General features: G+C 41.1%; 1 protein-coding gene across 1 annotated transcript in view; it reads right to left on the minus strand.

The window, feature by feature from the left end:
- The window catches only part of Stard4 (StAR related lipid transfer domain containing 4), a 14,311-nt gene extending 7,633 nt beyond the window's left edge, over positions 1 to 6,678 (minus strand). The window contains exons 1-3 of the mRNA XM_005355891.1: positions 6,606 to 6,678; positions 2,326 to 2,440; positions 1,486 to 1,535 (exon numbers count right to left, since the gene is read on the minus strand). Coding sequence (XP_005355948.1) covers positions 1,486 to 1,535; positions 2,326 to 2,430 — 155 coding nt within the window. The 5' untranslated portion in view covers positions 2,431 to 2,440; positions 6,606 to 6,678. The remainder of the gene's footprint in view (positions 1 to 1,485; positions 1,536 to 2,325; positions 2,441 to 6,605) is intronic.
- Between the last annotated feature and the right edge of the window lie 6,073 nt (positions 6,679 to 12,751).

A 12,751-nucleotide genomic window follows, 5' to 3' on the forward strand; every position in this document is an offset into this window, starting at 1 on the left:
GCTGGGAGGAGGTGGAAACTTGTTTTTTTTTCCTTTTCTCAATTAAAAAAAAATGTCTTTGATTATGAATCTGAGAATGGCACAGGATTTCCCTAGAGAGCTGCAGACTGTCACAAGTTTGTCTACAACCTAGAGGACTCCAAGAAGCTACCTGCGAACCTGGTAAAGCCCCTTTCTTAAATTCTCATTTAGTCATTCCCATCTTTCTCAATGTTACTCCAGTTAATTCAAAACCTTGTGAGGACCCAGAGAGGAAGCATGGGAGGTGGCAGAGGTCCTTTGTACAGTACTGAGGCTCCTTCAGAAGCATGATTTCCCACCACGAGCTTGAAGCTCCAGCTATGGAGACACAACCTCTTCCCTAAGTAAATGTCTCATCCATATTTAAGTAGCAGACAGTTACTTTGCCTAGAATATGAATTAGCCCTTCATTTCTTATTCTTCCTAGAGTCTCAACAGCACAGCGCTCCCTTAGCTCTTTCTATGCCTTTCAATCCCAGCTGGGAACAACTGACCCAAAAGGTTAATTCCCAGATTGCTCACAATGTTTGATCCAACTCCAATCTCCCTGTCATATCAAAAATATTGTACAACTCATCTTTATGGAAAAAGTATCTTTGGCATAGTACTTCAGACATTCTGCACATACTCAGTGGCCCAGCAGCTTCATTTTTAAAAAAGGTTGAGCCCTAAGGATTTGAACATTTTATTTCAACTCCATGTGGCAACTGTCCATTCTGATTTTTTTAAAGAAAATCAGTAGACTTTTTTGACTACAGGCATAATTCATGTTCAATTATAACACTAAAAAGAAAAACAAAAGTTATTCATAATATTACTATTTAGAGATAAATTTTGTCTTAGGCAAAGCATTTTAATAAAAACATATTTTAAATAAGCCTATGGTTGTGCTGAGTATTCATCTATTTTACATTATAGTATAAACAATTTTTATATCATTAAATAATCTTTTAAGCACATTTTTTAAAGGCAACCAACATTGTACCAAGTACAGATATTTTCATAGTTTACTATCAAGATGCCTAGTTTTTAATATTCATAATAATGCCATGATGAAACATCAAACACCTAAATTACTACCATCTTACTGATGGGGTCATCAGGGGAATTTTTTAACCGAATCCTAGCTTAGCATAGGAACTCAAGTACTTAGAAAACTGAAGCAGAAATTGTCACATGACCACCCTGTCTCAAAAGAGTCATTTAAAAAGTTCTATTAACACTTAGCAATGCAGACGATTAGAAGGGTCATGGATGTGATGCTAAGAAATTCAGATTTTTATTTGCCTACCGCTATTATTTATGACTAACACAGTCCACAAAATATTTGGCCATTTTGAAGGCTTTGAATTTATTAGAAGCCAATTTGCTTCTAATAAAATTTAAAACTATAAAAATAAAAACTAAATTCTACTGTGATCATGTAAGATAATGTATGAGTTATAAAACTGAGAATTTACTTACAGATACCCATTAAATTCTTCTGAGGGTTTTCTCCAAACTGTTACATCTTTCTAGAAAAATAAAAACATTATATGGTGGTAATCACATAGGTGGAACCTTTTGCACAAAATTATTTCTGTAAGTTTAGAGCATTTAACTTTGCATTAAAAAACAACTTAAGTAATTTCTCATCCCAAGTAGTTACTTATGCCACAAAGAAATCTGTGTTTGAATTTCTTCTGTATCACTGTACTTATATTATGCACTTTAAAGATTTTTAGTAGCTTAGCGATTTAAAGACTTTAAAATTCAATAGCAGAACTATATTAGTGGCTATTATTTGCTTCATTCTAATCTTAGCTATTTACTATTACTGATACATTCAGCCTATGACATTAGGAAAATTAAATATTTCATTCTCAAACTGTACATGCCTAAATTAAATAATTTACATTTATTCTGACTATGTTACCTTGACGTAGTTCTTACATTTCCACCCAACATTTCCCAACTGACAAAACTAACTAGAGAACAAGAGAAGGCACTGCTCCTAGGTTTGGCTCTAACACTCCGCCACACAACACTTAAACGGTAAAGAGGAACACTAACTGCCCACTCACAAACGCTTGACACATCTGACTTCCGTACAGGCTTTCAATGACCAACCTTGCTTAAACTCTTTTCCAAAGTCCAACAAGAAAAGAGCTGATGAGTTCCTTCCTTGGTAAGACGACCCATCATCTCAACTACAGAATCATTCAGCACATCATTTTTCATCTGTATTCTCCTGATCTTTTAAAAGTTATCAGACAATTCATTGGCCATACGCTAAATATTCAAACAGTAATTACATATATTTACCATTTTCTTGGCAACTCGCCACTTATCTTCTTCAATGTTATGATACTGGATCAGAGTGTTTTGAAGTTTAGTTGAAAAAGAGGCAACATCAGTTAGGCCTTCCATCTTGATCTTCCTGTTACAGAAACCAAGATTAGCATCAGCAAATACTAGAGAGAGTCAAATCTTTATTCAAATGAATTCTCCTGAGGGAGCTCTAAAAGACAGCTGCACCTGCACTCCACTCCCAAGGAACTAATCAGAAATTCTCAGAATAGGACCCGGGTAGAAATTTTCCCTGGAAGCTTGAGAGGAATGCTCCATAGCCAGGGACAGCAGACTCTTTGCTATTAGAATCCCTCATATAAAATACTAAGAAGAGGCAGATGGAAGAAGAGGGAGGAGGTGGCTCTCCTTATCTAAAGGCTGTTAGTGCTCAAGCATCCCTCTAATTCTAAGCTGTCCAGTGATCCCAAGTCCACATCCAAAGCCTGAAGGAAAATGTCTAGGTGCCCAGCATTATCTTAGCAATTTACAATTAAAATGACATTGAGCTTAGAGTCTCAAGCTAAAAGGCTGGGAATCACCTTTAATGATTAATAAAGATTCCTATCCACATTGCCATTCCCCATTGCCTAGGGTTCTATTTCCAAGGGGTTTATGCTCATTAGGACTTCTGAACTCTGGACTTGGGATTTCTCTGCCTGACTGCTGGATTCCAAATCTTAGCATGACTAACAACGCGCAATGCCAAAAGCCGTCAAAACTCCACTCCTCAACACAGACTTCTGCAAGTTACTCTGCTTGCTTCCTTTCATTCCTCACAGTGCTTGGCAGGATCTGAAGCTGATTTGCTATTGCCACACAATTCTACTGTTTAACCACCTCAGCTCAGTCACAGAGCGAAGGTCATTGTCGAAGCACTGTCTAACTCTCACCTAGAACACTGTGGCTCTTAATGTCACTGTTGACACTTTTCCCCACATACAAAATCTGCTATCCCTTTATCATCTTTTGATGCCAAGATATCAATTCTTTGCGTAATTCCTACATCACCCCTACTCTTTCCATCCCTGTAAAAGGTTAACAGAGGAAAGTTGCCCAATATCAACCATCAAATCGCTAAAAACAAAACCAGGAAAGACTTCATTAGTAATTCTGTCTTCCAACCAGGGCTCAGAATTATTTATCTAAAAACTAAAGGTTACAGAAATAAATCAAAGCTGTAGCCAATATTTAAATAGCACAATGTAGAGTTCAGAAACTTCCAATACTAAAGTAAAAAGATGAGAAAGTATACATGAAAAATTTAATAACCTAAAACTTGAGAGCCATAAAAGTGATACAAACTTTGTAAGTACAGACCACACCTAAGCCCTAAAGTGGATGAGCTCATTCCGAAAGTCTACCAGTCAAGGACATACACTGCCACTCAAGAACACGCCAACTTCACAACCAGTACTGCCACCTTATTCAAGGGTGCGGTGCAAACAAGTGCAAACTCCTGGAGAGCTTATAAAAGAAACGCACCCAGTACTGGATCCTTGTGACTGGACCACATTCTGTAAACCCAGAGGCCTCCTGCTGGCTTCCTGTGGGGAGCTGATAAGAAATTTTTTTTTCAAAATTATTTGATAGAAATCAAATGAAATGGAAAGCTGCTATTATCATGACCAAACATTAGCTTTACACAAAGCCAGCCCAGAAATGTAAGCAGTACAAACTACCTATAAAGATGAGAGGCTGGGACTTAAAGACATCTATCTTGGCCATCATTCCCATCTCGTCACCAACGCAATCTCAAGCTGTCTGGTACTGCTCATGTGCAGCTGGGCTTCGCTGCATAATTTCTATTCTTTTCTGATGAACTGCCTCATAAACTGGGCTATCTCGCCCACCAGTGTTTTCTTACGAGCCATGCTGTAATTATTCATTTATATTCTACCATTTAGCTGCAGAATCTTTAGGAATATAAAATATAGCTGTTCAGGGTTGTGCTCTGACTATCATGATGCAGAAACCCAATGAATAAAATATGTATTGCTATTTCCGCCAGTCATCTTTGAACTTCTGAACAAGGAGGGTCTCCGTTGTTCCCATAAGGAATGAACAGCTTCTCAAGAAAGTATAGCACTACTTGCCAGGACCCAGCTCTGACATGATGGAAACAGGCAAAACCCAGCTTTTGCTCTTAAAAACTTGACTTATTCTATTTGTAATAAATCTCTGTGGCACTAACAAAGCTAAAACTCTAGAGACTGATTAACAGTCTCTCTACGGATGCTGAAGGAAAGAACCAGAGACTGACATAAATATAACATCAAAGGTCCTCTTTGGATACCTGAAGTGTTCCGCTCAGCAGTGACTTCCTGCATGGAAATCCAGAATGAATGGCGGTCGCTGTCTAGGTCGCTGTGTGTCTGAGCACCTGGCTAAACTTACTGTAGAACGAGGGGAGCTCGGACTGGGGTTGGCAAGGTTCTGGCTCTCCCCTGAGAGTCAAGTGCTTTGATTAACTGAAAACAAAGCACAGTTTGCCCTCCTGCATTCAGCAGCCTGGAAATACTTTCAAATGCCACTCTGAATTTCTTTTTACTTAACTTTTCATTCTCTTGACCTTACATCAGAGATTTCTCCAACCATAATCAATATCAAAGATAAGAGGTACCACCCAACTAAACAGACTTCAACAACTCCATACAAGAAGTCATAAAACCCTGTCAGACCAAGTATTAATTATTGTCCACTTTATATCTTTTTTGAAATTAACCTTTATGTTTTCTATGTCCATATACTTCTGAACAGATACTATTGGGGCTTTTGAAGGCTTTCTTGACTTGCCTAACAAAATTCCAGTTATTCTCAACTATATGCCACGATGAAATGGCAATAGGTTAACACAAGGCATTTTAGGACCTGCAGAACAGCTGGGTGATTAAAAGTGTCTTAGTCTGACCCCAAAATGACTCCCCCCAGCTGTTCTCTGCCATCTACATGTACAACATGAGCCCTGTCATGTATGCACCTGCAAACACACATACATCCAGTGCACAAAATTTTGAAAAAAAAAATACCTTAAACAACCCCAAAAAAGAACAACTTGTTCTTTTGTAGTTTAAAACACTTACAAAGATTCTCCGGTATCATAACTTTTAATTGTCCATTATTCAATTAATACAGTTTTTATGTGCATCAGGTCACTTTAACAAGCCACAAACTTCCTTTGACGAGATTGCAAATTAAAGCCTTATCACACTATACATCCTAACATTAAAAATGCTAACAGATGTTCGATCTCCAGCCTACCTTGAGCCACTAATTCAACTTTCCTAACTCGAGTCAAGTGCAGTCGCTTTCCATTTCTGAGACTGGCCCTTGTCAGTACAGGGGCATGAGCCACGCAAGCATACTTCTGCAGGGTGTACTTACAAAATCGCCTTTCACATGCTCACCCCAACACTCTTTACAACCTGCAATATTTACATTCTAATGATGCCACAGCCTTAGCTTTGAATCTAATTTAGTGCCCAACTCCTGAATGCTCCTAATTCTTTTGTAGAATAGTTTAGAAAGTTGTAACGTCCTATTCTGAGCTTAGTCTTTCTGATACGTTACACTGTGCTGTTCCCTTGGATTTTCATGACAACCCTGTGAGCCCTTGCTGTCACTATCTCTACTTTACATAAAGGGAATGCAGCAAGGGAAAAGAGAAATTATTTGTTCAAGATTCCAAAGGTAAGTGAGGAAACAAGAGCTCCAAGCCAGGCTCTTTGATCTGAGGTTACAGATCACTCTTGAGACACAAACGACAAAAGCTGATCCGCAGACTCCCACAAACTTCACATTAAAACCTGACCGCCACGCTGTGTATAACTGTTTTCCTAGCTCCTGAATCCCCAAACCTCAAATATCCTTCCCTGAATGGCTATGAAGGAAAGCCGCAGCAGTAACTTCCATGAGTTACAACATGGACTTGCACTGACCAAGTGTCTCTTGCGAGCCCTGTCCCCACCGAAGCTCGAGGAGAGGAAATGGCCCTTGCACCTCTTCCAAGGACCACGGCAGAGTCTCCGCGTAGCACGCCCTCGGGACCTTCCCCCACAGCCCTAGGTGCCCTGCCAACACCATTTAACAGACGGGGAAACTGAGGCCTACTCGGCTCGCGGCCCTTAGAGGCGGCGGCTCTCGTCCCGCTGGGCTCTCACCCGCAACCAGAGTCAGTCACCCTTCTCCCCTCTGCGGGGCCAGGAAACGCTCGGTCCGGCACCGCCGCCCTCTCTCCTTCCCTCCAGGCCGTTTACCTGAGGATGCCAGGCAGCTCCAAGTCCAGGAAGAAGCGGCTCGCCGTTCCTGCAACCCCGCGCTTCAGCAAGCTGGTTTCCAGCCCGCCCAGGCGCGGCTGGGTGCAGCCAATGGGAGCGCGGTGCCTTCCGATCACAGCCAATCAGAAGGCAGAAGGCCGCTCAGGTCGCGGCGGGCTACGCCCTCAGCCCCGCCCGGCGCGGACCCTTGGGACCTCCGGGAAGTGTTAGCGGAGCAACGTGTGCTCGCTGGGATTGGCTGGCGCCTCGGCGTGAGGGGCGCCGATTGGCCGCCGAGGATGGACCGATTCCGCGTGCGTCTGGGCTGGCCCGAGCCAGAGTTCCCTGGCTGTGCGGGTTTGCCTGTGGGCTTGGAGCAGAGCCAGGGGGCCACGGCTAGTTGGTTGTGAAACGCTTGTGCGAGGCTGCAGGGAGAAATTACAAATGAAAAATGATGGTGAGGGAGAAGGGCCCAGAGTTTCCGTTGTGAAGATCCCCAGTGGGGTCCCGCTAAGGCAGGCTGCAAAGTCTGCTGAGCAAAGTCCCCCCACGCCCTGCAAGGAAGACCCCTCTCCCTGATGACTGGTAGCCTGGTGCTGGCGAGGAACACTAAACAGTGCAACCACAGTGCAAATTGACCTTTAGCCAAACGGTTTTCTTGTCTTCAGATAAGGGAGTTCAAAGAGCATCCTTGAAAGGAGAGGAGAGGTGTTTGGCAGCTGAGTTTACCAACCTCAATGTTCTGGTTTTCACACCCTGACAAGAGGACAGTCATGCTGGTAGCTGTGAAGTGACCCATCTGATGGGATTCTTGCAAGTCTGGACCCTGAAGATCAGGTCGTTTAGAGACCGCATTTACTAAGATACGGCAGCTTGCGAACTGAGAGCAAGAAGGGCTGCAGCCATAATTTTTGACACACCTGCAGTAAGAATCAATAAAACCGTGTAAAAATTTAAATTACTATGGCTAAAGAATCGCTTAACGCCACTTGTTATTCTCATGCCTTACAGACTCCATCGTCCAGTCCCCTAAGATAGGTTTTTTTTTTTAATTATTTTTAAAGTTTACAGGTTTTTGTTGTGGTGGTTCATGTGTATGACTGATTTTCCTGCATGTATGTTTATGTACTACATGTGTGGTGTGTGGTTCACATAGTGCCCACCGAGGTCAGGTGACTGGAAGAGGCTATCAATCCCCTGGGACTGGAGTTAGAGACCAACCATTGTGAGCTGCTGTATAGATGCTGGGAACCCAACCCCTGCTAACCTATTTAATCCGGAATAATATCTGATAATAGACATGTGCTATTACCACCGTCCTTACACATACAGAGAGAGTGCAGCATACAGGGCAACAGACAGAAATGCCTTTCAAATAGTTTGAAAAATGAGGGAATAAGGTTATCATCTAATGTTAAAATACAAAAGAGACACGTATAAGAAGTTTGGATGACTGCGTGGAAAGTTATCCTAAAGGTACAAAATATATTTCCCTGGCAAGCCAATCATGCAATTTAACATATGGACATATCAAATTAAAGGCAGAACAGTTTTCTCAAACAGTATGCCAACAGTTTCTCAACTGTAAGCAATAAATCTAGAAATAGAATAAAATAACATATAAATATCCTCAGATCCCTGAAATTTTTTTTCAAAGATTGTTCCCTAAAACTATGATCCTGCTCAGCTATGATGCCTATGACCTACAACAAAGACCAGCCAAGATAGACCTTTTGCAACAGTGGTACCTCATTTGGGCAATAGTCAACGGTAATGTAATTAGACTCAGGTCTGCTTACCAGAAAGGACATCATGCCTGGTGCTGTAGACCTAGTCAACCACATGGAGCTATTGAGACCGCAGATCTTAGAGGACCTGCCTCCTTCGGTCTCCTGAACCAGCGTGATTCCTTACTGTATTCTAAGTACTTAAGCACTATACCTACAGGTAAGTGTAGGTCTCATCAAAGAAGCAAACTTACATCCTTCCATCGGTCTGTCTCCCTTCCTTCCTTCTCTTCTTTCTTCCTTCCCTCTCTCCCTCCCCTTCCTTCCTTCTTTCCTTCCTTCCTTCCTTCCTTCCTTCCTTCCTTCCTTCCTTCCTTTTTTGCTTTTCAGCACATCACTACAGAAAGCTACAGAAGTCAAAATGCAGTGAACAACTGACTGGGATTCCCAGGATGAACTGATGGCATCTACAATTCAGCTCTAGCACCAAGGCTCAGGGACCATCCTAGAAGAGAGAGCACATGACATACATCTACACTACAGCTCTAGCACCAAGGCTCAGGGAACATCGTAAAAGCAGTAGAACCAGGAAGTCTGCTATGAAAATGTCATTCTAGCTATGACAGGAAGCTACACCCATGAAGTCTCAACAACATGGCAGCTTAAACAAGACCTGAACATTCCAACAACAGATGGCATCCCAGTGTAGATGGGGAAATCTCACGGAGGGGGGCTCCTTGACTGAGTTAACTGCTGAGACAGGAGAAGGAATCTTTCTCAGGGACAATCCCTCTCATTGGTTATCCAATGCCAAGGGCTCATTCCTAAAAGCAGACATGCAGACAACGCTGAACAAATTTGACTCAACAAGTTTTATTTTATATGTTGATTACTGTATATGTATATGGTACAACAATGTTTAAAGAAGAGGAGGCCATGAATTTGGGATGGAAAAGGAAATCAGACATGAAAAGAATAGGAGGGAGGGAAGAAGCAAAGTAAGTATATTTTAATTAAAAATAAGAATAGACTAAAACAAAAATTGTTCCCTAAACTCTTTAGTTTAAAAAGCAAGCATTTTATATTGAGGAATAGTAATAATAATAATAGTAATAATAATTTAAAACTATACAAAAAAATTAGATACAGGGGATATTACATTAAGTTGAAAAGGCAATGATGAATCAATAATACGGAGAGAAAACTGAAACAAACAGATAAGAGAATATATAACACATAATTATTATTTACATAATTACATAATATATATAATACAATACATAAACAAACATAATAACAATAAAACAAATAACAACTCTGCCTTCTTCTGGGTCTGTGCCCAGTGTAAGCTGTATTTCATAACTAGGTCACTGAGGACTGGAACTGTATTTTCACTGAATCTAAGCAGATTCTCCTATTATCAAATACAGTAATATAAACTCACCTGCAAACACAGTAATATAAACACACCTGCAAACCTTCTTGGTTACGATATACAGTTGTTTACTGTGATGTTTTGACTTCTTTGGAGAGAAAAGCCTCCTACTAAATGTTTCTCAATATCTGAACTACTTTCCAACTAGTTTTCAATATACCTAGTTCAGAAGATCATATGTGATATGTCACTATGCCATGGGGGAAGTTTTACTAAGACTTTTAAATGTCTTGTTTGGGAATTCAAGTGATGCAAAATAATGTATTTAAAAAGATTATTTTTCAACAGTTTTCTTTGAGACTAGACTTGTGAATTCATTTTTAGTAAGCCAGGTAAGCCACAGACTGAGGACATAGACTAAGAGACACCATTGAGGTTAAATTTGGCATAGCTAATGAATATAAGCTGAATTCTTTTGACAGTTTCTCCTTGAAGACCAAAGGAAGACACCCAGAGACGATCAAGAGTGCCAGGGAGGCTGCAGATGTAAAGATTCTGCCCACCAAGTAGCATAGAGAAACACCTAAGAGTCAAGTTCAGGGAACCTTGAAGAAGTTCCTATGTAGGTCTAAGAATTGCTGCCAGGACCAGGGTGAAATTTACTTAGGTGGTATTTTCCTAGTAAACCTGGAAAGCAATTTATAAGAGAGAGCTTGAAAAACCTTCATCTCAACTAAACCTCAAGTTTCTCTGAAAGAGCTGGGAGTCCGCATTTTACCTTTCTGCTCTGGTGAGTTGATGTATGTCCCGTGTCCCCCCGTCCCGTCCCCCCCCCCCAAGCTTCTTCTTTAATCTTTCCTGAGCTAACATAAAGGAAAATGCCCTGCACTAACCTGGGCCTAGGTCTGCCAGTGTCTGCTCGTGCCCCAGTAAGAATGCTCACTGTTATTTATCTGCCATAGGAAACTCACTGAAAGAAGTTCATAAAGTCGCCCCAAGATTGACGTAAAAATGTTCTCATCATGTATGTTTCATTTAAAAAAATGTAAACATACAGGCAAACAGAACTAAATTATTGGTGCTAAGTGGATTTGACATTTTTGAAACAGAAATTCAAAGTAACTGAGGAAGCATAAAGAAATAGATTTGCAAGACTCAGACCCAAAGCGCAGAGATCCAACTACACCTTGAAAGTATCAAGAATGGTAGAACCTTCAGGAACCTAGGGAGTCTTCCCCTAATGTCTTCACTGTCTGCAAACTTCCTTTTCTCTGTAGGAAAGCTTTTTACTTCCAAGCCCATAAGCCAAAAATGGCTCCTCTTGCTTCTCTAGTGAATTTATATTTTCCTTCCTCTCTGACTTCCAAGGCTGTTTTCTATTGCAAAAATAGTTCAGGACAAAAGCAATCACATGGATAGAAAAGTCTTGAGAATTGTCTGTCACCGCCTATTTACCTGGTGCTCTGGGGAGGCTTCTAAAATTTTCCTTTTTTTATTTTACTAAAATTATTTTTTAAAAGGATTTTCTAATCCAAGATTTAATAAACATATACAAAATAAATACGGGTGCAGGTGCGTGCAGCACTGAGTGAGGCAGTGAAAGGAGAATTCTCAGAGTCTGGGAAATCTGGAATTCTGAGAATTCCAAGAACTCGGGTACATAATTCTATCTGGAGTTAAGAGAAGGAACCTGCTTTATTTGATTAATTTCAAGCTTAAGGACCATCTGCAAATACTTTGGTATTAGTAGGAAGAGAAAAGAAGAATTAAAAAAAAAACTTGGTAAAAAGGAAGAGTGACTGTTGATGACCTAATATAAAAAATATGTCAGGCTTGAGGTCAAGATGACCTTGGTGACAGCTTTATCTCCATTTTAAGTTACTGGGACTCAGAAAAGAAATACAGCACTAAGCAAAAGAAAGGTGGTTTTGGAAGGTTTCTTTTGCTTTGATCCTGGAAAGTAGGACGCCCGGCGTGAGAATGAACAGTGCGTGGACTGGTAGCCTACTTCTGGCTGTGCCGCAACTCAGTCCGTAGTAACGAAAGCAGCATAGGGAACCCTAGCTTTCTGCTTCTCTGCCTGTCGTCTTACAGGAACTAGTAGGACAATAATGTGTTTCCCTTTGACAAAAAACAACAACAACAATCAGATATTAATAGTTTTCTGGGAGAATGAGTTGAAATATTGAGGCAAAAATCAGGAAAACTTGATACAGACAATATGGCGGTAACGGGGTTTGACTTTAGATGTTGTTTCAAAATCAGCTTTATGCTGTGGAGAGGCACAAAGGTGGATAATGTACTATTTATCCTCTTTCTGTGCTCCCATGGTTTTTCTGAGTGCTTACTCTTTTTTCTTATTCTAATTAGCCCACACAATTTCTCCTGGCTCTGCTCTGAGTAGCTTTGTGAGTACTCGGTTGCCAGCCACACTAGGGCGCCGCTAGTGTGGCAAAGACACACAGGCAGTGATGAGAACAATAGTTATTTGGACCCGCCCAGGATCCAGTTTTTCTCCCATCTTATCATATTTTAACTTCAGGGATGAATCCTTTTCCAACTGTAGTTCTTGAGCTACGGTGGCCTAACTTCTCTTTGAACTCCAAGCAGGGCATGGCTGGTTAACCACGGTTACTCTGTCCGAGGGATACATGAACAGTGGTCAGATGACTTGAATCTGTTTGATATGCTTCACTCCCAAGGGGATTTGGGGCAGTGTTACGAAAGTAAAATGATAGAGCTGTGACCTATGCTGTAAAGTAAGCTCGGGCACTGTCACTTGTCTGAGATTCAACACAGAAGAGAGGCGGGTTAATAGAAAGAGACTGTGGCCTGATACCGCTAAGTTTTCAGAGCCATCCAATTCCAGAGCCACGGTCCACCCTGAATCTCTGTGTATGGAATTTAGTGCGTTTTTGTGTTGTTTCAAAACAATTGGAGCTCATTTCCTCTCACATAGGATAGAAGATTTCCCATGATCAGAGCCCCCCTTTCCTGTAACACATTCTTTCTTGGAGTTACCCAGCTCGGTCTGAGGCCAGGAG

Source organism: Microtus ochrogaster, chromosome 18, assembly GCF_000317375.1.
Source record: "Microtus ochrogaster isolate Prairie Vole_2 chromosome 18, MicOch1.0, whole genome shotgun sequence".
Classification (NCBI taxonomy): Eukaryota; Metazoa; Chordata; class Mammalia; order Rodentia; family Cricetidae; genus Microtus; species Microtus ochrogaster.